We start from the raw sequence: 27,976 nt of genomic DNA, 5'->3' as shown, positions 1-27,976 counted from the left end.
AGACAGTCAGGGAGGGATTTCCGGATCTTACTCCTTTGACATGGCTGCCAAAGGAAAGGCGAAGGAAATCAGGCATTTCTGAGAGGCCAGAGTGGAGGAACACACAGATCTCAGAGGGTTGTGGGACTGGACGAAACTACAGAGATAACAACTGTTAACTGTGGTTCTAATTCAGAGAAACCTTTCTGTCCCATACAACTTGGCTTCTCATCACTGACTGAGTTCACTAAGCTATAACTTTGGCATTTTGCAGTGGTTTGTTTAAGAAAGAATGAAAATGATAGAGCCCCTCTCTGACGAAATGATTAACAAGAGCAGAGACTGGCAGGAAACAAAAACAAGTGTTTTAAGTGAAACAGTTGTGCTCATAAGGCTAATCGCTATGCTGTGAAAGACTAAGGCGCCTTTTATCCTCTCTTACCAGCTGTCATCCCATGTCTGGCGAGTGTACATGTAAACCTGGATGGTCTGGGCTATACTGCAATGAGACATGTGCCCCTGGATTTTATGGTGTATCTTGTCATCAAATCTGCAGCTGCCAAAATGGGGCTGACTGTGACAGCGTAACTGGCAAATGCATCTGTGCCCCGGGGTATAAGGTAACAGGACTTGTTTACTCTGCTAAGGATTTATGTGAGGCTCTTTCTTTTCTTTAAATTATACAATGTTTGGCAGGCAAGTTAACCTTTTAGTTTCTGCTAACCTGTATTGTTCCACAGCCCTCTTCATCCCAGAAGAGCAGCTGACAAAATTTCTCACATCTGCTCCCTCTGCTGACCTTACAGAGAGCTCAGAAACAGACCATTCAGCCCAAGTGGCCCATTCTGGTGTTAATGATCCATGTAAGATCCTGACCATCCCCTCTACAACTCAGCTGATCAGGATGTCCTTCTGTTCCCTTCTCCCTCATGTGTTAACCTAATTTCCCCATAAATGTACCAATGCCATTCAAATCAGTCACTCCCTATGGTGAGTGTTCCTCGTTCTTGCCATTCTCTGAGTAAAGAGGTTTCCCCTGAATTCCCTACTGAATTGATTAGTGAATGTCTTATAGTTGTGGTGCCTGGTTGTGCTTTGTCTTACAAGTGGAATTACTATCCCTATGTCTACCTTAATGTAGAATTTTACAATTTCAAAGCCCTCTGTCAGGCTACCCTGAGTCTTCTCTTTTTTGAGTCCCAGTCTGTTCAGTACTTCTTGATATAAGAGATATTCATGGTTGACTAGTTAGCAAGGATAGATCACATTGAATACTGAGAAAGCTAGCCATTTGGATACAGAACTGACTCAAAGGAGAAGACAGAGAGTGGTGGTGGAGGGTTGCTTTTCAGACTGAAGGCCTGTGACCGTTGGTGTGTCACAAGAATCAGTGCTGGGTCCACAGTTTTTTGTCATTTATGTAAATGATTTGTATATGAACATAGGAGGTATAGTTCGTAAGTTTGCAGATGACACCAAAATTGGAGGTGTAGTGGACAGTGAAGAAGGTTACCTCAGATTACAATGGGATCTTGATCAGATGGGCCGATGGGCTGAGGATAAATGTGAGGTGCTGCATTTTGGAAAGGCAAATCAGGGCAGGACGTATGTACATAATGATACTGTCCTGGGGAGCATTGCTGGATAAAGAGACCTTGGAGTGCAGTTCACATTCCTTGGAAGTGGAGTCCCAAGTAGACAGGATAGTGAAGAAGGCATTTGGTATGCTTGCCTTTATTGGTCAGTGCATTGAGTATAGGAGTTGGGAGGTCATGTTGCAGCTGTACAGGATATTGGTTAGGCCACTTTTGGAATATTGTGTGCAATTCTGGTCTCCCTGCTGTAGGAAGGATGTTGTAAAACTTGAAAGGGTTCAGAAAAGATTTACAAGAATGTTGCCAGGGTTGGAGAATTTGAGCAATAGGGAGAGGCTGAATAGGCTGGAGGTACTTTCCCTGGAGTGACGGAGGCTGAGGGGTGACCTCATAGAGATTTATAAAATCATGAGGGCTATGGATAGAGTAAATAGACAAGGTCTTTTTTCCTGTGGTGGGGGAGTCCAGAACTAGAGGGCATAGGTTTAGGGTGAGAGGGGAAAGATATAAAAAGGAAGCTAAGGAGCAAACTTTTCACACACAGGGTGGTACGTGTATGGAATGAGCTGCCAGAGGAAATAATGGAGGCTGGTATAATTACAACATTTAAAAGGCATCTGGATGGGTATACGAATAGGAAGGGTTTAGAGGGATATAGGCCAAATGAAGGCTAATAGGTCTGGATTAGTTTAGGATATCTGGTCAGCATGGACAGGTTCGACTGCAGGGTCTTTTTTTTGTGCTGTACATTTCTATGATTCTAAAAGAGAAAGGATTTGAAACAATCCATATTTTTATCTCTCTGGGTGACTAATAACTGATTCCAGAATGTCTACCATTTCTTTCTTTTTAGCGTCTCTCTCTTCTTTAAATGATTAGCTATCATTGCCTATCAATTGTCTCACAGGGACCTGATTGCTCAATTCCTTGTCCCGTTGGTACCAATGGAGTCAACTGTTCCTCTTCCTGTGACTGCAAAAATGGAGCAGTTTGCTCACCTATAGATGGTTCATGCACCTGTAAGGCAGGTAAGGAAATGTCTGTAAATCCTGAGACAGAAATCAGGAAATATATTTTGCCATGTTATCTTTCTTCAGCTCTTTGAGAATTTTAAAGCAACAGTCAATGTTACAGACACCAGTCTTCCATTCTAAAAATTCATGTGTTCGGGTGCTTTTATATTGTTGCTTTGTTTTGATCTTGCATTTTATTTGCACCTTTAATGTAACAAACTCTCCAGGTGCTTCACAGAAGTGAAGGCGACATGAGATATTTGGACAGGTGACTGAACAGGAGAGATAAGGAAGTTTAGGGAAGTTAGGGAAGGGAATACCAGCATTTAGAACCTCAGCAGCTGAAGGTCTGGCCACTAAAGCTGGGATGATCAGATTTGAAAACAAGAAGTTTCTGAAAGATAAGATATACATGCATTTGGAAAGACAGAGTTTGATTAGGAATAATCAGCATGGCTTTGTGCATGGGATATCATTGATGAAGTGTCCAGGAAGGTTGACGAGGGCAGGGCAGTAGACATAGTCTGTATGGATTTCAGTAAGGCCTTTGATAAGTTTCAACATGATAGGCTACTCTGGAAGGCTAGATCGCATGGAATCCAGGGACAGCTGGCAAATTAGATGCACAATTGGCTTGATGGCAGGGTAATAGTGGAAAGATGCTTATTGGACTGGAGGCCTGTGATTGTGGAATGTCTCAGGAGTTGGTGGTGGGCCCATTGCTGTTTGTTATCTGTAACAAGGATTTGGATGAGATGTACAAGGCATGATTATTAAGTTTGCAGATGACACTAAAGTAGATGGTATCGTGGACAGTGAGAGGGAAGTTATCGGAAATTGCAGCAGACCTTGATCAGCTGGGGAAGTGGGCCAAGAAATGGCAAATGGAGTTTAATATAGATAAGTGTGAAGTCTTGCATTTAGGAAAGTCAAATCAAGGCGGGAGGTTCATGGTGAATGGTAGGGCATTAAGGAGTGTAGTGGAATGCAGGGATCTTGGAGTTCAGGTTCACAGTTCTCTGAAAGTGGGGTCACAGGTAGACAGGGCAGCAAAGGAGGCTTTTGGCACACTGGCCTTCATCAGTCAGGGCATTGAGCATAGAGGTTGGGAAGACATGTTGCAGTTGTACAGGACTTTGGTGAGGCCACACTTGGAATATTGTGTTCGGTTTTGGTCACCTTGCTGTAGGAAGGATATTCTTAAACTGGAAAGAGTGCAGAAGATATTTATGAGGATGTCACCAGGACTCGATGGCCTGAGTTATAGGGAGGTTGGACAAGCTAGGACTTCTTTCTTAAGAGTATAGGAAACTGAGGGGGTGATCTTATAGAAGTGCATAAAATCATCAGAGGCATGGATAAAGTGAGTGCACTCAGTCTTTTTCCCAGGGTTGGAGAATTCAGGACGAGAGGGCATCAGTTTAAGGTTAGAGGGGAAAGAATAAACAGGAACCTGAGAGGCAACTTCTTTTAGACAGAGCTGCTAGCAGAAGTGGTTGAGTTGGGTACATTAACAACATTGAAAAGGCATTTGGACAAATGCATGGACAGGAAAGGATTAGAAGGATATGGGCCAAGTACAGGGAATTGGGGTTAGTGTGGATGGACATTTTGGTGGGCATGGATGAATTTGGGTCAAAGAGTCTTTCTCCAAGCTGTCGGACTCTATGACTCTAAGAAAGAGGATTTTTAACATTGAGGCTTTGGTGAGCCCAGGTGTCAATGTAGGTCAGCCAGCACTGCAACTGAATGAAACCACTATTGACCTGTGCAAGGACATTAACACTTGTAGGCTTTGTTTCCACTGGCTCACTAAAGTAGTTAAAAATACTAACACTTGAAAATTTGCCAAATAGATCAGAGTGTGTTGGAAGAAATCAAATTAGGTTGTCTCATTTTCATTCCTAAGAGACAAATAATGCCTATTTGATCCAAGAACTGTATTTTCACTGAGCTAACTTTGGGAAGATAGTATTGAAAACTGGTGCTCGAGACGCTGCTATTGTTCTGCCCTGATATTGATATGAGGGCTTTACAATACAAACTCCAAATTTCCATGTAAGTGGAGCTGTCGGAAAGTAGGTTAAGGGAAAGGAATTCAATTGTTTTCTAAATATTGTTAGAGTATCTGGAAAAAATACATTTTGCTCATTTATTTTTGACACCCTCTTTTTTTGTATGGTGATGGGATATTGTTCCATAGCCCCTAGCAGTCCTTATAACTTCATTACATTAGCCTGGCAAGTAGCAAAATGTGGGGGGAGGGGCCAGCTCCATTGTCAAACTGTATTCTATACTCACCTGAACTTCATGAGAAGAAAGTGAGGTCTGCAGATGCTGGAGATCAGAGCTGGAAATGTGTTGCTGGAAAAGCGCAGCAGGTCAGGCAGCATCCAGGGAACAGGAGAATCGACGTTTCGGGCATAAGCCCTTCTTCAGGAAAGGGCTTCCTGAAGAAGGGCTTATGCCCGAAACGTCGATTCTCCTGTTCCCTGGATGCTGCCTGACCTGCTGCGCTTTTCCAGCAACACATTTCCAGCTCTGAACTTCATGAGATCTATTTTAATCCAGTGATTGTTGTGATCTAGAATGCGCTGCTTGAAAGGGCTTTGGAAATTGATTCAAAAACAAGTTTCAAAAAGGAATTGAATTAATTAAAAGACAAAATTTGCAAAAGACAAAAAACCGAATGGTTTATTCTGTGAGTATATTTGCCTTCCCAAACAAACCAGAAGGTTAGATTTGTGATAAATAGGTTATTGAGGGAATTGGAGGTAATGCATTTTCACCGTTGTCTCTGGTTAATCTCACAATAATGATCTAAGCTAAAGTAGCCTATACCACAACGTGGGAGAGAAATTGTTGCTCAATGTTGCAAGTACACTATCAGATTTAGAAAGTTAAAAGCAGAGGAGTAGGCCGTTCAGCACTTTGCACCTAAGCTGGGCTCCTTGAAAGGTCTATTCTAAAAGTTCCATTTGCCAGTTCTTTCATTATAACGCTACAGTTATTTTCCTTTTTGAGTAGTTATCAAATCCCAACTGAAAATTACTGTTTTATCTGCATCCACTGCCCTCTCCAGCAGCACATTCCAGGTCAAATCAACACATTGTGCAAAAAATTTCTCCCATTGCTGTTCTCTATTTAGTCACCTTAAATCTGTGTCCTTTGGTTACTACTGTCCTGCCAGCAGCAGCATTCTCTCTCTCTCTCCCTCTCTGCTCTTCAAACCTGCCATTGAGTGCTCATTGAGATCCTTTTTCCAGGAACTGGAGAAGCTCTTGCATTGTGGAAAAAATGTCTCTGACAAATACACTGGACTAAACTTACATCAAATTCTTTTTGACCATACCCAACTCCAGCTTGCATTCTCATTCAAACTAATCATTCTTGTGATGTGGGTGTTGTTGGCAATTGGTGTGTATTCTCCGTTCCTAGTTACCCCTTGTAAAAGTGGCAGTGAACCTTACTCTTGGAGAGTGCAGACCATATGGTGAAGGTGCTTCACAGTAAGGAGGTCCAGGCTTTTCATCAAGAAACCACAAAAGAAACTTTGAGTTGAACTACATTGCTCCATATTCACTTCCGATTATTGACTTTCATGTTTGTTCAAATTTGTAAGTTGCATTCAATTTATTAAATTTTGCAACAAATGTTAGTTTTTTTGGGACCTCCTTCAGCTACCCAGGCCCTAAGATTTGGAATTCCCACCCTTAGCATGTCCATCTCTCTCCTCCTCATTCCTCTCTTAAGATACACTCTAAAAATCTACCTCTTTGACTCACTTTGAGTCCTAATCTATCCTTATGAGCTTCCATGTCACTTGATAGTGCCCCTGAAAGCCTTTTGGCACATTCTGCTATGTTAAAAAATGCAAGAAGTCTCTAGAGGGAAAAGGAAGGGAGAGGAGACATTTATTTTCAGGGAATGGATGAAGATCATGTTTTTCTGGATATTAACACAACTCTCATGACAACACTTGACCAGGCAAATCTGTTTGTTGTATAAGATTGACTTTCATTGATATGCTGGACATGGAGTTGCTGTGTTATGGTGTAAATCATTATCAATTTGGCCCTCACAGGTTGGCATGGAGTTGATTGTTCGATTCCCTGCCCTCGTGGTAAGTGGGGCCTTGGCTGTAATTCAACTTGTCGCTGTGCCAATGGAGGAGCATGTAATGCACAGGATGGAACCTGCACCTGTCTGGCAGGATGGCGAGGGGATAAGTGTGAACATCCATGTCAGGTAACCAGCAACGCACACCAGCTTCTGCAGAAAATTATTGTATTAATCCAAAGGGCCCAAAAATGTCAGCATTTAAAGTATGGATACTGTTTTCACCAGAAGTATCACTTTACATTGGAGCTTTGGAGGCAATCAAATGTTTAATGTTATTAAATTCAAAATTAATTCTAGTTGTAGGAGAATGAATGAGGAAAGAAATTGGTGTAACTTGATTCTGCAAACTTAGAAAATATTGATTATCTTCTAATTTATGGATCTCCTAGATTACTTCTGATAATTGTCATTCTAATATTTCTTCATGTACTTTAATTATTATGTTTTGAGAAGGAGTTAATTCAGCCTGTTTTCTGCCCCATGCTATTGTGTCTCAGCCAGTCAGCTGTCCTTGCTGAGATGGCGAAGTCTGAATCTAGACCCTTAAGGTCTGGAGTGATTCAAGCGTGACACTTTCAGTCTTCCCCACAATGAAATTCAGCAGCCTTCCACCAGCAATGCTGCAATCCCAAGGCAGCACTACAAGAGGAGCACCAGAATAGGTACAGCACATGCAAGACAGAAACTAAAGGAAAGAATAAAAGTGATCCATTCAGTTCAATTTGTATCATTTGATGTGTTGCTGGATAAAGTTGTTCATGGAAATGTTTTTGGTGTTGGATTTTACTGCAGAACGTTGACCAGGACCAGCTGTGATAGAGTACCTCAGACGAATGCAGTGGTGGGGAATGAGGGAAGCCATGGTGGTAAAGGGAAGTTGTCAAACAATAATGGAATTCTGACCAGACATTTTTGCATAATCCTTTCAGAGTGAAGAAGCCCAGGATGCATCCTCCTTTGCCTTCTCTTCCTCTTCCTCATCATCTTTTTTCTCCTCCTCAGCTCACGGTGGGAATGGCTGCACCACCTCATGACAACACAATGGAGAGTGCAACAGACCACAATGAACTTAGACAGGTCACTCAAATGTATATTAGAAGGCTCGGTCCCAGCAGCTTAGGCCTGGTAGCATCACTTCAACATGCTGATGGCCTGCTCCACCATATCCCAGGTGTCCCTTTTGTGTTTTATCCTTGTACGGCCACATGTTGATAAGAAACGGCAAGTGGAATTTCAAAGGGTTTGGAATATAAAAGTAGAGAGGCTTTATAAGGCACAAGTCAGACGCAACAGAAAACCTGCAGTTTTGTCCCCTGTATCTCAGGCAAGACAAGCTGACATTAGAGGCAATCCAGAGAATGTTCAGTATGTTGATGCATTGAGTATCTTATGAGGAGAGTTTAAATAGGTCAGGCCTGTACTCATTGGAGTTTTGAAGATTGAGGCGTCCTTATTGAAACATACAAGATTCTTGGATGATTTGACAGGCTAAATGTGGAAAGGTTATTCCCCCTTGTGGGAGAGTCTACTACCAGAGGGTATAACCTCTGGGTAAGGGATCATTTATTTGAGACAAGGGATTTCCTCTCTGAATGGCTATTAAGAACACGTCATTAAGTATATTCATGGCTGAGATAGACAGACAGATTTTTAATGAGTCACGGGCAAAATGTAGAGTGGTAGGGTAGGGAAATGGGTCTGGGTGGGTTAGTCTTCAGAGGGTCGGTGTGGACTTGTTGGGCTGAAGGGCCTGTTCCCACACTGTAGGGGTTCTATGGTTCTATGGTAAGGGAATCAGGGTTTATAGAGGAAGTCTGGAAAGTGGAATTGAGGATGATCAGATCAGCCACACTTATTGCAGCCAAATGGCCTACTCTGCTTCTATTTCTTATTGTCTTTTGGGAGGAGCCTTTGTCTTTGAGAGGCCATCCTGTGGCTTTTCTTCGAAGCACAAGGATGCTGCATGTTCAATGCCTGGCTCTGCAAAAATGCTGATGGAAGGGTTCATTGTGCCCTAAGAATCTGGAAATGAATTGTGGGACCAGCGCAGACCAAGTTTGTGAAGAGAGAAATGGTTATACTTGAAATGTTTTTCTCCACAGTTGCTCCAGACAGGGTGTGTTTCTACAACATTTTCTGTGTCTAATGGGAAGCATGCATCAAATCAGCTGGAATGGTTTGGCATCATAGTCAGTAGGCTGCTGGCAAAGCCTGAAATCAGGGCCTTTTGCTTTTCATCTCTTTTAAACCACAAGATTCACAGCAAAGGAAATAAAGCCTCTGAGGTGTTCCTCAAAGGCCACTTGGTTTTTTTGCCTGCTTACCAAAGCTTATAAACGTCAAAGTATTTGCAGATGTCAGTTATCTTTTAACAGAAATCAGTTGGTACCTTGATCCATGTAATTTAAGATGTAGGTCTACCTACATTGTGTCGACTAATTGGACCTCAGACCTGCTGAGGTTCAGTCAAAACTGATGTCGATACTGCTAGCTAGCTTCCCGAATTGAAAGCCCCTGATCTAGCCCAAGGGTATGCAACTGAAGTGGAGCAAACAGGAGCATACAAATATTACGTTCCTGAGGTAGAAGTGGTGTTTTATTTTAAACCTCTGCTTGCTGTTTACCACTGAGTGTAAATGGCAATGACACAAACTATGAAGCCACAATTATCACTTGTGATTTCAACAGGAGATCAGGCTGTGGTCAGGCCTGGCCCACCATAAAGAGCTGAAGTTGGAAAAAAAAATGCTGAAGTGCATTGGTAAAATTAGACACTTTTTTTTAACCTATCTAATTGTAGTAACAAAGTGCTCAAGGTTATGGTTGATCTGTATGGAAGATTGGTCTTCTGTTCTACCATTTCAATTTGAATATACCAGCGTTGTATCTTAACTCCAACTGACCAGTTTGGTTCCATAGCCATTGATATCCTTACCGAACAAAAGTCCATTAGTCTTCGTTTTGAAATTTTCAATTGGTCCCCAACTGTAACAGCTTTTTTTTGAGGGGAGAGAAGTTCAGATTTCCACCAACCTTTGTGTGAATAAGCTCAGTATTGTTAACAAGGTTGGTTGTGACAGGTACATCTTTGTTTACTTTTGCAATGTAATCATGAGGGTACATATGTTTTGCTTGCCAGGATGGTTCCTATGGAATGAACTGCAGTGAGCGTTGTGACTGCAGTCACGCTGATGGTTGTCATGCCACCACTGGTTATTGCCGCTGTCTTGCTGGGTGGACAGGTCTGTTGTTTTTTCTCTCTCTCTAATTTTAATGTAAGGATTAGATTGCACTGAATGTACAGCACAGGAACTGGTCTTTCAGCCTGAAAGCTGTACGCTGTTGTTGATTCTCCACATTCTCGTCCTCCTCCCCTTCATCTCACAGTATCAGCATATCCTTCTACTCCTTTTACCCTCATGGGAAGAATTGAGTGGGTGGTGGAATTTTCAACCCTATGCCAATCTTGGCCTGCCATAAAGTCAAGGACAGACCAGTAATGGGGAGGAGGGCTCACAGGAAGACAGCTAAGAATTTAACAGGCTGTCCCCATCTGCAAATCTGCCAGTGGTTGGAGGTCTGTTAAATTCTGCCTTACATGTTTATCCTGCTTCCCCTTTAATTGAAACTATACTCTCTAGCTCAATAATTCCCTAACACCCTCTAATCACTCTATGAATGTTTCTCCTATTATTGGTGTGTGACAATACCATGACAGCAGATTTCTCAGCATACGTGACTCCAAGCAGAACAATTAATGGTTATCATATAACTCTGGCTATAGTTTGCATCTCTCTTTGAAGTGGAAACATTTTCGCTTCATCAATTATGTGAGTTTTAAGAAGGACTCTTGCCCCCAGTGTCTGGAATTCCCTCCCTAACCCTTTTCATCTCTTGCCTTCTTTAACATGCTTTCAATATCTGCTAATGTGCCTTGCTGTCAAATTGTGACTGATAATGCTCCAGTGAAGCATTTTTGGACATCTTACCAGGCTGAAGATGCTGGATGAATTCAAAATAATATGAGTTGCCTTAAGTTGCCTCTGTGTTATTACAATGCAGATGGATAAGTGTGGAACAAAGAACAAATTCAAAGACTTATAAATGAAAAATACCATGCAACTCAAATACCGTGCAAACGACCAGTCACATTGAACTTGATTGATGTGATTTTTTGGCATATTCCAGTTGCAACATCTTTTGGAAACCCTGAAAATTGGCTTTGAGTCAGGAATGCAGAGAATAGAACAATTGTCACCCCAAAAAGAGAAGGTTTACTACACCTGCACCAATCAATCACACCGCCCTGTGGCCCAACATTTCAACTTCCCCTCCCAGTCTGCCGAGGACATGGAGGTCCTGGGCCTCCTTCACCGCCGCTCCGTCATCACCAGACGCCTGGAGGAAGAACGTCTCATCTTCCCCCTCGGAACACTTCAACCCCAGGGCATCAATGTGGACTTCAACAGTTTCCTCATTTTCTCCTGTTCCCTGGATGCTGCCTGACCTGCTGTGCTCTTCCAGCACCACTAATCCAGAATCTGGTTTCCAGCATCTGCAGTCATTGTTTTTACCTAGTTGATTTTAACCCTACTGCGAATCCTCTTGCAAGGATGCCTGCCTTGAAGAAGTTTTCCTCCTCTCTCTACAAGAATCTCAGGGAGTCCTTCTCCCACATTGACTTGGGCAGCTAGCCCTTGCTTCTATTCAGGTCTGAGGCTCAATTTACAAAGACAAGGGAAGTTTCAATAGAGCCCCATTTCCGGCCTTCCTTCAGGGCAGAATTCCAGTGGAAACTTGGGATTCGTGCTTCCCATCTCCTCGCCAGATGGAAGCCATCCTTAGGCAACTTTGCCTGGAATTGGAAGCTGTGTACTGAGTAGCAAATGTTCCTTACCAGAGGAGGTCTGCCCAGGGAGAGGATTCCAGCAACCACAGTAAAGGAGCAGTGCTTCAACACTAGAGGAGGTGGCAAGATCCATTATAATGGGGCAAAGCTGACCCATAGATTAGACCAGGCAGATTGAAGTCCTCAAACATGACTGGGGACTCCAGCAGACAGATGTCTGTGGACTCTGCCTTCTCTCTCTTCAGGGGTGCTTTCAGAACTCTTCACTACCATGTTGGCAGCCCCAGAAAGCAATGATGAGTGAAGGAAAAAGGAGGGCCACTGAACCTGCAGCTTCCCAAATCATCATTGGCCATAGCCATAGAGAGGGATGCAAGGATTGTCCACCTACATGTAATGGGAAGAGATAATGGTCAGGCCAGTGAGGCACCTGCAGACTGTACCTGCCCAACCTCTTCCTCCCTCTCTGTTCGTTGATGGACATTTGTCCTAATTGTAAGTAATTCATCCATTTATTCTTCTTGCCTACAACAGAATAAATTGACCTGATATGTAGTTATTTCCAATTAAATAAAGTAGAATTTAATTTAAATCCCTTTAATTAAATCACTTTTCCAGCAAAACAACAACATGAAGTTTATTTTTTTTATTGTTTAATCCTATAAATGTCATTTTGGCACATGATGTTGCTATCTCAATGGCTGTTTGTCTTAGATATGGGCTGCAATCCAAATCTTTATGAAGAAAATAAATTCATTTTATGGTATAAAGTGCCTTAAGAAAGAATTATCAAATGTAAAAGTTATTGGATTAAATATTCTCAGTGAATGCAAAGTGATAGTAAAAGCGCAAATCTGTAATGATATGTTTAAAAATAAACAAAGTTCTCCATAGTACAATATGGATTATGTAGTTGATAACTGCATCTTATTTATAGCACAGACACAAGCCATTCAACCCAGCTGCTTCATACTGGTACTTATGTTGCTCACAGGCCATTCTCACCCCAACTCCTACCATATTTTCATCTCACTCTATCAGAATATCTTTCCATTTCTCTTTTGCTCATGTGTTTGTCAGCTTCCCTTTAAATGCTATTCACCCCAATCACTCCCTGTGAGAACAAACTCCACATTATCACCATTGTAAAGATTTTTTTTCCTGAGTTCTCCATTGGTTCTGTTGGTGACTACCTTAGACTTATGGCCCCTAGTTCTGGTTTCCACCCAAATGTCAAACTATCTTCCCAATCTCTATTGTATAAAAAAAAAACTTCCTAATTTTAAAGACCTCTATTGGCTCAGCTGTCTCTTTCCTCACAGAAAAGAGCACCATTCAGTTTTTCAGAAATAATATGGAAAATACTTCAGTTTTTGTCTGTGATTTAACTGTATTTCTATGTTTGTACCCTACTGTATAATTTTCATTAACAGATTGGTTTCAAACTATTGAAAATTGAATTTTCTGCAATTGCACAATTGGACCTTTGATTCTGCTTTAGATGAATGCTGAATTAAATTTAAGAGCCCCACGTGTAAAGCATCGGGCATAAAATGAAGGTGCATTTTTTTTTAAGAGCGCTGCCTCGCTGAAGTTTATCGTGTCCGCTGTGCAATTGCCTAGCAACTTGGATGGCTCTCAAAGAGTTCTTTGTCCTTTTCATTGACATTCCATTCCATCATTGTACTACTTCTCATCATCACAACACACAAGGATTCGACTAAATTATCATCTTTCTTCAACTGAAGGGAAAATTTTATATATTCGTTTAAGAAAATGAAAGCTACTCCCATAATGAAGGAGAACCGTTGGATTTTGTTTTAAAAAAAAGGTTCAGTTTAAAAATATTATGCTTCCCTAATTAGCTTTATTTACGCTGTTACATAATACAGCGTGCTTTCTGTGGGATCCACTCAGCTTTCTCATCAGCTGTGGCCAAATGATTCATTCACTAACAAGACAGGCCCAATTGTAAGGCAAGTAGACACAATAAGGACTAAACTCTGCGATGGATGTTTACTGGCATTCCATTTTAAAAGAGATATTCACTGGTTGGTGCTGCAAAAATAAAAGGCAAGATTGTTTCTGTTGGATAAAATTTTCTGTTTCATTAATATGCCACAGAGTTATGTGGCGCATCTGCTTGTGTGGTCTCGGATAATTTATCACAGGAGATAATGACATTTTTATCTTCCATCACTGCATCTGTAAAATTGAATCTAGAAACCTCCCAAGATAGGTACCCTGTTGTCCTCACTCCCTTTCTTACCATAGCATTTGCTGTTTGTATCATTACCTATCTGTTGGACAACTTATTTGAAAATGTTCAGCTTATCACCAAACACCAACCGCACCCCCATCCCAGAAATTCGGAAAGCCTGTTTAGCAGAGCAGTCTGGCCAGGATCTGGTTGATTGGCAGACCAGGCTGAAGAGTTGAATGACCTCCTGTTCCTTCAGTTCCCATCGTTAACGTGACAAGATGTTTTCCTTTTGCCTGTTATTTCCAAGTTCCTTATTTGGAAACTGTTAATCTCTTGTTGACTGTGATGCATTCTTGCATTAGTGGACTGGGAACACTGTGAATAAAGAAGTTTAGTCAAGCTCCCATCTTAATTTAGAAACTTGAGTAGTTTATAGAATCATACAGCACAGAATCAGACCCTTCAGCCCAACTCGCCCATGTTGACCAGGTTTCCTGAACTGAACTAGTTCCATATGCCTGCATTTGGCACATATCCCACTGAACCTTTCGCATCAATGTACCTGTCCAAATGTCTTTTATATGTTGTAATGATACTCACCTCTACCACTTCCTCTGGCAGCTCAAGGTCAATAATGTTAGGTTAATGTTGAGAGAATGGTATGGATTTCCTCAGGAGCTTCTGTTATAACTCAACCAGCAGACTGAAGGCAAGACTAAAGAGCAAGTTGTACTGATTCTTGACATTTACAACTTTTCTGTGAGGAACAAAATCTCGTTACTACAACAACTTGCATCTATATAGCACCACTGAGTATAGTATAAGATCCCAAGGTGTCTCATTGGATTGGTTATCAAATAAAATAGATACACACCAGGTCACAAAAGGGAAGATGGTGGCAGAATGATAATATAATTTGAATAATATTTGGAGGCCCAGGCTGGTGGGTTCAAATCCTGCCACAGCAGCTGGTGATATTTAAATTCTGTTAATTAATCTGGAATTAAAAACTAGTCTTCGTGATGTTGATCTTGAAATTTTAATTGATAGTTGTAAAAACCTATCTGATTCTTAAATGTCCTTTAGCAGAGGAAATCTGCCACCTTTACCTTGTCTAGCCTACATATGACCCCAGTCACTTATCAATGTGGTTGGCTCTTGACTGAGGTGGCTCTCGTAAACCATTCAGTTCGAGGAGAATTTGGCACGGGCAACACATGCATGTCTTGCAAGCAACTCCTATATCCCATGAAAAAAAGTAAGAAGGTATTAGGACAGGTGACCAAAAGCTAGGCCAAAGAGATAGGCTTTAAGGAGTATTTTAAAAAGGAAGAGAGAGGCACACAGGGAATTCCAGAGCTTATGGCCAAGATAAATGAAGGTAGTGCCATCAATGATGTAGGGTAGGTAAGGGAGCAGTGTTAAAACACATTTGAATTAGAGGCTCCATCAAAACTAAAGCTGTATAGTAAACTATGGGCACCTAGTGAGGTTGGATGTGCAAACATCAACGCAGCTATTGTGGACCTCAACTGTTGTGGTCCAGCGTCAGAAATTACACAACATCAGGTTATAGTCCAACAAGTTTATCTGAATTCACAAGCTTTCGAAGCATTTCTCGTTTGTCAGGTGAAGTAGAGGGAAATGCACAAGCACAGAATATATGGACGGAGTAACAAGTTGTTACTTTGGTTAGACCCTCGTCATCTGACTCAGATACCTATCATGTTATTCCAGCCATTTGGATTGTTCTAGCATCATCTTTTTAAAACTTATTTGTAATTATCTCTCTGCCTTAATTAATCGGTTCATAAGGTCATCCTTCCACTTGTTATTGACACTTTACTCATGCCATTTGACACTTTTGATCACCTGCAAAGACTTGTTATTCAGCCTGTCGACACTGCACTCTCACTATTTGTACTATCTGTTAATACCTATAATTACCTGAAATTATCTTGCCATTATTTCTCCCCCATGTATCCTGTGTCTATGCGCTTCCTTTCACTTTACCTGATGAAGGACCAATGCTCCGAAAACTTCTGATTTCAAAAAAACCTGTTGGACTATAACCTGGTGTCATGAGACTTCTGACTTTGGACCACCCGAGTCCAACACCGGCACCTCCACATCATGCTGTGTTTGAAGATAAGGGAATTGGTTCTAGATCCCAGCAGAAAAGAATATTTAATTTTCTCAAATAGAGGGACATTGTGTTGGGAAGGGAGGCCCTGGGATTTTAATGACTCTACCTTTAGTGTCCATGCCTTCAGCTGCATGGATTCAAAACTCCGGTATTCCCTTCACAAGCTCCTTTGTATGCTACTTAAAAGCACACCCTAATATTGCCTAATTTGACTCTATGTCATATTTGGCCTGGTAATGCTCCTGGGAAGTGTCTTCGGACATTCTTAGCAAGTTAAAGGTACTGTGTAAAAGCCAGATGTTTTGGTGAAGCATTAGTGACATTGATGCTTTTGTATTGATTAAGCAAGTGTCTGTAAGGTTTGTGTGTTGGAGCTGCTCTAATTGACAGAGGTTTCTTTTCCCTCTGTGTTTAGGTATACACTGTGATAGTGTGTGTGCGGAAGGACGCTGGGGACCAAACTGTACACTGCCATGTAATTGCAAGAATGGTGCTTCCTGTTCACCCGATGATGGAGCTTGCGAGTGTGTGCCTGGATATAGAGGCACGACCTGTCAACGTAGTAAGAAATACATGGATCTTTGGACCAGTTTGCATTCCTGTATTGCAGTATTGTACTTAGAATTGTTGGGATGTATCTTAATATCCAGACATGGGAGCATTAGCTCAATTGGGATGTTAAAATTCTAAAATTCTAAAAATCTCAAACCTTATCTCCAACCTGCTGACTTTTAGCTTTAAGTGAGGTGGGATAAGAAAGGTTGGTATAGGGGTGAAGTGCAGTGTGGTGTTAAGGCTGGTATCCCATGATTTGACTTGCTTTACCGATTCTATAGGCGGGAGCTGTGTTTCCCAGAATTTAGGAAACTTGCATGCCTTTGTGCAATACGTAAGAGCCTTTGCAGTGCAGAAATACTGCCTCTAGCCCTCCATACCCTTATCAAGCACCCCCAAACATCAGGCAGTGAAATCAGTCAGTAAGGCTGAGATCTGGGCCCAGAACCTGTCAAGGGTGACACACAGTCTTGTCCATTCCAACTCTCTGCCCAACCCCTGACAATGCCAATCACCCATGTTCATAATAGGCCATAGAATCATACCACAGTTGGAGGACATATGGCTATTACACCAATCCTGGTGCTTTGGCTAGAGCTCTCCCATTGCAGACCAAATTCATCTCCAGCTCTCTTTTATCTCCAACATCTTGCGGTATGCTTTCCACTATTTGCTACCATGCAGTTTTGGATGTAATGGTTATTGGACATGTGTTGTGGCTTAAAACAGAATGTGGTTGGACCTTTAAAGGCTGGCTTCCCAAAACCAATCAATCAACTGCTGCAGGAAAAGCAGCAACTTATAAAACAAATATTTATCACTTGGGCTAGGAATCTTCTCAGTTGGGCCAGGAATCTTCTCCAGCTGATCCAAACCTCACTGTGACTCAATAATTCACCCTGAAACCTGTCTACTCTCGATCATCAATAAAGTGCTGGAAGATGTCAGCAACAGTGCTATCATGCAGCACCTGCTCAGTGATGCCCAGTTTGAATTCCACCAGGGCCACTCAGCTCCTGATCTCATTACAGCCTTGGTTCAAACGTGGACAAAATAGATTCAGAATTCAGATTCTGGAGATGAGATGAGAGCCTTTGACTTTTCACTGCTTTTCACTGAGTGTAGCATCAAGGAACCCCGGCAAGATGTGCACCATGGGAATCGGGTTGGGGGGGGGGGAGAGTAGGGGAGGGGGTGAATGGGGAGGCCAAAATTCCTCACCAGCTGGAGTCATACTTGGCACACAGGCAGATGGTTGTGGTTGTTGGAGGTCAGTCATCTCAGCTCCAGAACATTTCTACAGGAGTTCCTCAGGGTAGTGTCCTAGGCCCAACCATCTCCAGCTACTTCATTAACAACCTTTTCTCCATCATAAGGTCAGAAGTGGGGATGTTCATGATGATTGTACAATGTTTGGCACCATTCACAATTGAAGCAATCTATGCTCAAATACAATATCCAGCTTTAGGCTGACAAGTGGCAAGTAACATTGATGCCACACAAATGCCAGGCAATGAACATCTCTGATAAGAGACAATCTAACCACTGCCCCTTGACATTCAATGGTGTTACCATCACCGAATCCCCCACTATTAATATCTTTGATGAGAAATTCAACTGGACTTGCCACATAAACACAGTGGCTACGAGAGCAGATCAGAGGCTGGGAATACTGCAAGTAACTCATTTCCAAACTTCCAAAGCCTGCCCATCATCTACAAGGCACAAGTCAGGAATATGATGAAATACTCCTCACATGCTTGGATGGGTGCAGTTCCAATAATACTCAAGAAGATTGACACCATCCTGACAAAGCAGTCTACTTGATTGGCACCACATTCACAAACATCCACTCCCTCCACCACCAACACTCAGTAGCAGCTGTGTGTACTATCTACAAGATGCACCACAGAAATTCACCAAACATCCTGAGACAGCACCTTCCAAACCCACTTCCATCTAGAAGGACAAGGGCAGAAGCTACATGGGAACACCACCGCCTGAAAGCTCCCCTCCAAACTACTCACCATCCTGATATGGAAATTTATTGCCGTTCTGTCACTGTTGCTGGGTCAAAATCCTGGAATTCCTTCCCCAAGGGCATTGTGGGTCAACTTACAGCACGTGGACTGCAGGGGTGGTTTAAGAAGGCAGCTCACCAGTACCATCTCAAAGGCAATGGGCAACAAATGCTAGTCAGCTCTCAATTCCCACCTCCCATGAATGAATTAAAACAAAAATATTAAAGCAGATTTACCCAAAGCAGTGATCATGTGGTCAAATGATAAACTGTAAGAAGATGATTAAGGGACGTATTTATAGAAGCATTGAAAGTCATGAAGGTCTTTGATAGGGTAGGTTATTGGAAACTCTTTCTGCAGGCAGGGTTATTGGTACAACGACAACTTGCACCTTTCACACAGTAAAACATTCCAAGGAGTTTTGCAGGAGTGTTCACAAGCAGAATTTAACACTAAGCTATAGAAGGAGATATTAGGGCACAAGGTTAATCAGAGAGATAAGTTTTAAGGAGCATCTTCACGGAGGAGCTGTTGTAAAGAAGGGTAACTTTGGTACTGGCTTTTTGTAAGCTCAACTTTAACATTTTTCAGTTGTAAACCATTTTGTTGATTGATTATGATCAAGAATGTTTCCATTGCAGTCTGTTCACCTGGGTTCTACGGACATCGTTGCAGTCAGGCGTGTCCTCAATGTGTGCACAGTAACGGGCCATGCCAACATGTCACAGGGCAGTGTGACTGCTTACCTGGTTTCATGGGAGCTCTCTGCAATGAAGGTAGCTTTCTCATTTTAAGCTATACTGAAAGCTTTGTGTTTTCTGTTTGTCTTGAGATAAAAATAACAAACTCAATTAGTAACATTATAATGGTGACAGGCCACCCTGGAAAGAAACCATTAAACCCCACCCTCACTAAACTTCAGCTCATCCAAAAGTCTTTAGTCTATGTCCTAATGCAGACTAAGTTCTGTTCACCCATCATCTCTTCTTCTCACTGACCTGCACCGATACTCAGTCCGGTAGAGCTTTGTTTTAAGAATTCTTATTCTCGTTTTTAAACCATTTCTGAACCTCACCCCTTCCAGCATAACCTGTTCCTGAACTACAGCCCTCTTGAGATCTGTAGATTAGATTAGATTCCATACAGTGTGGAAACAGGCCCTTCCGCCCAACAAGTCCACACCGACTCTCTGAAGAATAACTCACCCAGACCCATTTCCCTCTGAATAATGCACCTACCACTATGGGCAATTTAACATGGCCAAATCACCTGATTGGCACATTTGTTGGGGTTGATGAGAGGGAAGTAGGTTGGTATGTGTCGGTCATGTGGTGGCATGAGTTGGCATACATGGCAAGTGTGCGTGTGGCTTTTGGGGTTTAAGGGGTGAGCGTTATGTAACTGTTTTGTTTCACTGCTTTTATTGTAACTGAGACAAGGTTGCAGAGCATTAAGGTGGACCCTTCAAGCAGCCTACCTTGGCGCTTAGCATCCCATATGATTAGATTAGATTCTTTACAGTGTGCAAAGAGGCCAGTTGCCCCAACAAGTCCACACTGACCCTCTGAAGAGTAACCCACCCAGACCCATTTCCCTTTGACTAATGCACCTAACACTATGGGCAACTTAGCATGGCCAATTTACCTCACCTACACATCTTTGGACTATGGGAGGAAACCAGAGCACACGGAGGAAACCAACGCAGACACGGGTAGAATGTGCAAACTCCACACAGTCGCCTGAGGTGGGAATTGAACCAGGGTCTCTGGTGCTGTGAGGCAGTAGTGCTAACCACTGAGCCACCGTACCTGCCTCCACGTCGTTTCTAAGTAAACTGCCTCTAGTCAGCAGCTGCGCCCCTAAAATTAAAATCAGATCACTTGGGGAAGTTCCATCTGATTTTGGGTTTGCTAGTTGGATTTAAAATTTCCCAACACAGTGGCATCCGACTCAAGAGCAAAAATTTGGTAAGCGCTCCTTCAAGTTTTATTTGTCTGTTTGTGTTCCTGCAAAAAGCATTGAGCTTTTAGTTTTAGTATTAGTATTAGTAGTTACAGTTGTTGAAATGGCAATGGTTGAGATCACAGAGAAACATAGAAAACTTGAGAGTCAGAATTAGGTAAGTCTACTTTGTTAGCAGTCTGCAGAGTCAATTTAAACCAAGCGAAAGCAAACTGAACTCACTCTGCAAACTGCTGAAAAATGCACAGTTAAGGATTGGATTATTTCTCCTGAAAAATGCAGTCGGTGGAGGATAATTAAATTGAATTAGCTTTTTCTCGCATTTACTCAAATGAATATATTGAAAAGTTTAAAGTCACCATATTATGTCGCCTTTTAGGTACAAAGGTCCTTAGGAACAGATTCTTAAAAAACAATCCTCAGAAAAAGAAAGTTGAAAAATAAAAAAAATAAAAAATCTAGTATTACAAATCAAGGGAATAAATTATTAAAAATAAAGAAATTAGAAGTTCAGAATGTTCTGATATAGTGCCATAGTTCCGTTCCTGTGCAATTCCGCTTTATCAACAAATCGCGTAATAACAGCACCAGTTAACCTAATGAAACCAGATTCATGTTATTGCCAATGTAAGTAAAGAAAGTTTGCGTTCTACAAATAATGGTCTAAATTCTTCAACTACATTATAACCAATTCACATTGACAAAATGAGTGTTACAGCAGAACCGACAGTACACAATACAGAACTCTGTGCGTTAAGTCAATCTCAGACACTCCTTGAAAGTGTTAGGGGCTGAGAGCATAGTGGAATTACTCAGTCATCTTCATTCCAGCTGGGACTTGTGCTGTTACTAAGAGCAACTTGAAAATATTGAACAAAATCATTGCCTGCATCATTGAATGTCAAATAATTGTACTTAACTTACTGACCCTGCTATATTTAGGTAATCAGACTCAGTGAAAGGCAGTTAGTGCAAGTTGATTAACCAGGAATCTATAAAGACAAAGGATTGGGACAGGACTGTATCTTCTCTGATTTGCAAATCTTGCTTTAACATCAGTGTTGACACTTCTGAACATATTGGTGTTAGTTTTCAAACATTAAATAAGCAAGCTCAGTATAATCAAAACCATGTTGCCTCCTACAATCTTGTGTTTGGCTTGTTTTTCTTTCACCTACAGTTCTGAGTCTAAAAGTTACATTGCTGTTTTCCAGTGTGTCCCAGCGGTCATTTTGGGAAAAGCTGTGCTGGTTTCTGTACTTGTACAAACAATGGGACATGCAATCCCATTGATGGTTCCTGCCAGTGTTACCCAGGATGGATTGGAAGTGACTGTTCTCAACGTAAATATCCACATTTATTCTTAAACATTTCCTGTACATTGCTTAAAGAGTTATTGTTCAAACGGGATTAAAAGGAAGTGTCAGTCCTCCTGTGTTAAGATCCTCAGAGAATCCAGTAACTTCAAAAAAGAAATATAAACTTCCCACTGAAAACTGAAAAGATGATATGATAGGATTTTCTGTAGAAGACTTTTATTGTAACAAGCAGTCTTGAAGCATTATTGACTAAAACCTATCTTTGTAGATGACTTAAACTTCAAAGAACAGACCTGAAATTTAGTTTTTATTTTAAAAAATACATGCTTGACAGATATATTTTCCACTATCCCCAAAATAGTCATTCAGTTTTCCCAAAGAAACCCAAAGTGATTTTTGACTTGCAAGGGTATACTTCCTTCCCTTTCCCAACCAGGTAATTTGGAACCCCAAAACTGGTTTTCAAAATGGGGATTTCCTTGGTACTTCTCCTTCTGGTCCAAGATTCCAGTTGAGTCTTCTAGCCTTATTTCAAATTATTTGAACCTTTTAGTCCAACCAAGCTTCCACCCACATTCCTGGACAGTGAACCATAAAAACTTTCAACTTCTATCTGTTTTCTCTCTCTCAGATCCTGCCAGACTGGCTGTGTCTTTGAGAGTTTTGGGGGATATTTTCAAAACTGAACCAGTCTCAAACCCCATCTCCAGGGTAATGTGAATCACATGAGTCTTGTACTCAAGCAGAAATTCTGTTTTGTACACAAGCACATTCGTGTTGTAATGAATCAAAATGTGTGGAACATCCTATATCTTGTAAATCTCTTCTAATATGTAAAGGGAGTGAGTAGAATGGACCGATGTTCTCTGGAATTTAGAAGAATGAGAATTGACCCTATTGAAATATATAAAAGGTCTTCGAGGCTTGACTAGCAGATGCTGAGAGGTGTTTTCTCTAGAGTCTAGAACATGGGGACACTGTCGAAGAATAAGGGATCAGGCTTTTTAAACTGAGATGAGGAAACAATTCTTCACTCAAACAGCTGTGAATCTTTTGAAAGTCTGCACCCTAGAGAGTTCAATCATTGAGAGTATTCAACAGTGAGACTGATCAGTTTCTGGTCATTGAGGGAACTAAGAAATATGGAGATAGGGCAGCAGAGTGTAAGTTGAGGCAGAACTTCAGCAATGATCTTTCTGAATGATGGAGCAGGTTCCACAGACACATGACTAACTTCCTCCTGCTCCTATTTCCAGTATTTTTAGAAGATGTTTCAGGGGGAAATTGAGATATAATTGATGGCCAAGGCAGAAGCTGCTCATTTTATCGATTTTGTTTTTTCAGCCTGTCCACCTGGATACTGGGGTCCAAACTGTATCCACACCTGCAACTGCCACAATGGAGCCCACTGTAGTGCGTATGATGGGGAATGCAAGTGTACACCAGGCTGGACTGGACTGTACTGCACACAGAGTAAGGACCTGTCTGTATGACCACAAGTCTCTTCTGTCTGTCTATCTATCTGTCCATCTCTGTATGTCTCTCTCTATCTCTCTGTCTCCTGCCTGTCTGTCTGTCTGTCTGTCTGTCTCTGTCCATCTCTCTCTCTCCTCCCCTTTCTATTTTTGTCTGTCTCTGTCTATCTGTCTCTCTCTTTCTTTCCATCCCTCTGTCTGCCTTTGTCCATCTCTCTCTCTCTCTTTCTGACTACTTGTCTCTGTCTCTCTGAATCTGTCCATCTCTCATTTTCTGACAGACTGTCTCTCTCTGTCGCTGTCTGTCTCTCTCTTACTGACTGCCTCTCTCTGTCTATATCTATGTCTGCCCCTCTCTTCGCTCTCTTTCTCTGTCTCTCTCTTTCTCTCCCACTTCTAAACCTAAGTTTTTTCCTGGCTCCTCCAATGTTCTTTAAGTGGAGTGTGTACCATTAGTAACAAGTCGAGTGCTGATTATTTTGGTTTTGGATGCTATGTGACATAATGAGTCTGGGAGATCAAGAGCAATGACAATTGTAAATACTTTGAAAGTAGATTGGGCTTCTCAGTGACTAAATTTGAAACCATTCTATCTTCTTTTTGTGACTACAGGATGCCCATTAGGTTATTACGGCAGGGATTGTGGCGAACTGTGCCAGTGTCAAAATGGAGCAGACTGCGACCATATCTCAGGGCAGTGCACCTGTCGTATTGGATTCATGGGCAAACATTGCCAGCAAAGTAAGTGCAAATATTGACCAGATTGATGGCAAAGGTGGAATCCCTGTGAAAACAGGTGGCTCAGTGGTTAGCACTGCTGCCTCACAGCGGCAGGGACCCGGGTTTGATTCCAGCCTCGGGCAACTGTCTGTGTGGAGTTTTCATATTCTCCTTTTGTCTGCGTGGGTTTCCTCCAGCAGTCTAAAGATGTGTGGATTAGGTGAATTGGACGTCTTGAATTCCCAATATGGGCAGGTTTAGGTGGACTAACGATGGGGAAATCCAGAGGAACTGGGATAGGATAGGGTGGCTGGGTCTGGGTGGAATGCTCTCCGATGGGCTGGTGCAGACTTAATGGGCCAAACGGCCTCTTTCTCCACTGTAGGGATTCTGTGATTCTAAGGTTTCAGTGGAGAAAGGGCACAGGCTGGTGGGGCTGAATGGCTTTCTCCTGTGATATATCATTCTCCAATTCTGAACAGCAAACACATTTTTACTAATCCAGAGAACAGGTTAGCATTAGGATCTGGCATTTAAAACAAAGTTTTGTTGCCCCAGGCCTTTTGATTCTAAAATACTCAATTTGTTTTGGTTCTTCTCATTCTAAATTTGACATTAGTCATTAGCACGTTGAGGGGCTTTGCAATTATTGTGGCAAAAGAAGTTGTGCTTGGAGAGTGGTAAGCATTCCACTCAGTGTCATCCTCAGCTCATAGAAACAAAGGACCTGGGGGGGTGAAGGAGGCCATTTGGTCCCTCAAACCTGCTCCATAGTCAGACTCGACCATGGCTGCTCTTCTATTCTAAGCAGCTTTCCTGCACTGTCCGCGTAAACTTTGATATCCTTGCTGTCTAGAAATCTATTAGTCTGTTGAATGCAACTTAAAACTGAGCTTCCACATCCCTTTAAGATAGAGAATTGCAAAGAATCAATACCCTCTGAGTGAAGAAGTTCTTGCTCCTCTCATTCCTTGTTCTGAGATTGTGTAACCTGGTTCAAGATCCTGCCATTTCCCATAGACAGGGGAAGCATCATTCCTGTCTCAGTTTTTTTTTAGTTATAGAATCACTACAGTGTGGAAGCAGGCCATTTGGCTCATTAACTCCATACCAACCCTCAGCCCCCCCTCCCATAACCCTGTATTTCTCATGGTGAGTACACCTAGCCGACACATCCCTGGACATTCTGGGGAATTTAGCATTGCCAATCCAACTAACCTACACGTTTTTGGATTGTGGGAGGAAACCCACGCAGACATGGGGAAAATGTGCAAATTCCACACACAGTTGCCCAAGGATGGATTTGAACCCAAGTCCATGGAGCTGTGAGGCAGCAGTGCTAACCATTGAACCACTGTGCTGGCTGTGCTAGCTATAGGTTGTTAAGCTCTGTTTGTTCCTGCTTGCTTGGCTGGTAAAAGATCTCACAGATACTATTTTGCAAAAGTGTAGGTGGGCACTCCCTAGTGTCCTGTCAATATTTATGCCTGACTTAGAGGTAAAGACGATCTCTTCATTAATGTTTGTATTGCTGTTTGTAGGAGCTTGCTATGTGCATATTTGCAGCTGTATTATAGCAATAAGTAGATTTTAAAATTAGTTCATTGGCTGTGAAGCTGTTTATAACATTCTGAGGTTACAAAAGCTGCTATAAAAATGCAAATCTTGTTTCTAATATCTGAAGAGAAGGGGCACATAATTTAAAAAAAAATGTTCTGGAAAAATATGTCCATTATATAGAACTAACATGACTTAAGCAGTCAAAAGTTGAAATATTTTTGAGCAACCAAGTTTGAATCTTGCATACCACGACATGCTAAATATAGAGAGCTCATTGAACTTAACATCAACAAGTCTTTCTTTCTGTGAACCAAACTCAACTCCAACCAAATTGAGCATTAACCTGTTTCCTCAGGGACTTCTGGTAGTTCCCAAGTGTGAGATAATCATAGCTAAACTTTTCCCCAATTCTGTGTTTTCAAAACCGTGAATTCAAAATATAAGACAGTCCTTAAGCAAAAAATTATTTTCTTTTGTTTGAAGTCACTGACAGTAAACCAAAAAGTAGCTATTTCTGGCAGATTGTGAATGCAGTTGGGAGGTTATTCAAGATAAAATGTAATCTCTCATTATTTCCCTCATCAGGAAAAGCTATTGTTTGGCTTTCCAGTGATTTCACAGTCTGGGAAAGTAATTTGATCAAGATCTTTTCCAGGCAGCTTGTTCTCCTTACTTTCTAGTGTCTGAACAGGAAAATCTCAGCGTGGTCTGTAACAATCACAATTATAAATCCACGTTCACTTACTGATGTTATAGTCATCAATAAAGAATTGTGTTGGCTTTGTCTATTTGAGATGCCTTCATGAAAGATTTTTGTGTCTATTCATTCAAATGAGGTGGGCACTGCTGGCTGAGTCAGCATTTATTGCCCATGCCTAATTATCTAGTGAGGGTGAACTGCCTTATTTAACAGCTACAATTTTTGGGATGACCATTTGCCACTAGCCATCAAGAGTGCTGTTAGGAAGGGAGTCACAAGATCTTGACCCAGCAACACTGAAGGAATGGTGACATAGATCCAAATTAAAATGGTGAGTGACTTGGAAGGGAATTTTCAGGAAGTGGTCATAGAGATCTACAGCACAGAAAAAAATCTCTTCAGCCCATTAAATTAGCACCAGTCAAAAACAACCATGTAACTTTTGTAATCGCACTTTCCAGCTCTTGACCCATAGCCTTGTGCATTTTGGCATCACAGATACACATCTGTATGCTTCATAAATGTGATGAGGGTTTCTGCTTCTACCACCCTTACAGACCGTACCACCCTATGAGAGAGGTGGTGTTCCATAAGACCATACGACCCTAAGACATAGGAACAGAAATTCAGCCATTGAATTTGCTCCGCCATTCAATCTTGGCTGATAAGTTTCTCAACCCCATTCTCCCAGTTTATCCCCATAACCCTTGGTCTCCTTGATACTCAAGAACCTGACTATCTCAGTCTTAACTATACTCAATGACCTGGCCTCCACAACCTTCTGTGGTAATGAATTCCATAGATTCATCACTCTCTGGCTGAAGAAGTTTCTCCTTATTCTAAAAGGTATTCCCTTTACTCTCAGGCTGTGCTGTTGGGTCCTAGTCCCCTACAAATGGAAAGATCTTCCCAACATCCACTCTGTCCAGGCCATTCAGTATGCTGTATGTTTCCCCCCACATCCTTCTAAACTCCATCGCGTATAGACCCAGAGTCCTCAAACATTCTTCATATGTTAAGCTTTTCATGCCTGAGACCATTCTCATGAACCTCCTTTGAACATGCTGCAGGGCACATCCTTCCTGAGATATGGGGCCCAAAACTGCACACAATACTCCAAATGTGGTCTGACCAGAGTCTTATACAACTTCAGAAGTACATCCCTGCTTTTATATTCATGTCCTCTCAAACTAAATGCTATCATTGCATTTGACTTCCTAACTACTGACTCAACCTGCAAGATTACCTTGAGAGAATCCTGGACTAGAACCCCAAGTCTCTTTTCACTGCAGACTTCTAAATTTTCTCTCCGTTTAACTAAATGCTATCATTGCATTTGACTTCCTAACTACTGACTCAACCTGCAAGATTACCTTGAGAGAATCCTGGACTAGAACTCCCAAGTCTCTTTTCACTGCAGACTTCTAAATTTTCTCTCCGTTTACAAAATAACCTATGCCTCTATTCTTCCTAACAAAGTACATGACCTCACACTTTCCCATGTTGTACTCAATCTGCCACTTTGCCCACTCTCCTAACCTTCTGCAAATCCTTCTGCAGTCTCCCCGCCTCCACAATGTTACCTGTCCCTCTACCTATCTCTGTATCATCTGCAAACTTAGCCAGAATGCCCTCAGTTCCTTCATGTCGATTGTTAATGTATAAAGTGAAAAGTTGTGGTCCCAACATTGAGCCTTGTGAAACACCACTTATCATCAGCTGCCATCCTGGGCAGGACCCTTTAATGCCCACTCTCT

At 41.8% G+C, this 27,976-nt stretch overlaps 1 protein-coding gene across 1 annotated transcript in view; it reads left to right on the top strand.

Annotated features, from left to right (window-relative positions):
- megf10 (multiple EGF-like-domains 10) overlaps window positions 1–27,976 on the top strand; it is a 214,648-nt gene that overhangs the window by 166,033 nt on the left and 20,639 nt on the right. The window contains 10 exon segments of the mRNA XM_043717093.1: window positions 73–91; window positions 360–599; window positions 2,482–2,602; window positions 6,672–6,835; window positions 9,849–9,951; window positions 16,323–16,469; window positions 19,125–19,259; window positions 21,660–21,788; window positions 23,109–23,237; window positions 23,852–23,980. Of these exon segments, the coding sequence (XP_043573028.1) occupies window positions 73–91; window positions 360–599; window positions 2,482–2,602; window positions 6,672–6,835; window positions 9,849–9,951; window positions 16,323–16,469; window positions 19,125–19,259; window positions 21,660–21,788; window positions 23,109–23,237; window positions 23,852–23,980 (1,316 nt within the window).

This window comes from Chiloscyllium plagiosum, chromosome 2 (assembly GCF_004010195.1).
Source record: "Chiloscyllium plagiosum isolate BGI_BamShark_2017 chromosome 2, ASM401019v2, whole genome shotgun sequence".
In the NCBI taxonomy this organism is placed as follows: Eukaryota; Metazoa; Chordata; class Chondrichthyes; order Orectolobiformes; family Hemiscylliidae; genus Chiloscyllium; species Chiloscyllium plagiosum.
The sequence above is the reverse complement of the archived record's forward strand: the minus strand, read 5'-3'. Positions and strand labels throughout refer to the sequence as shown.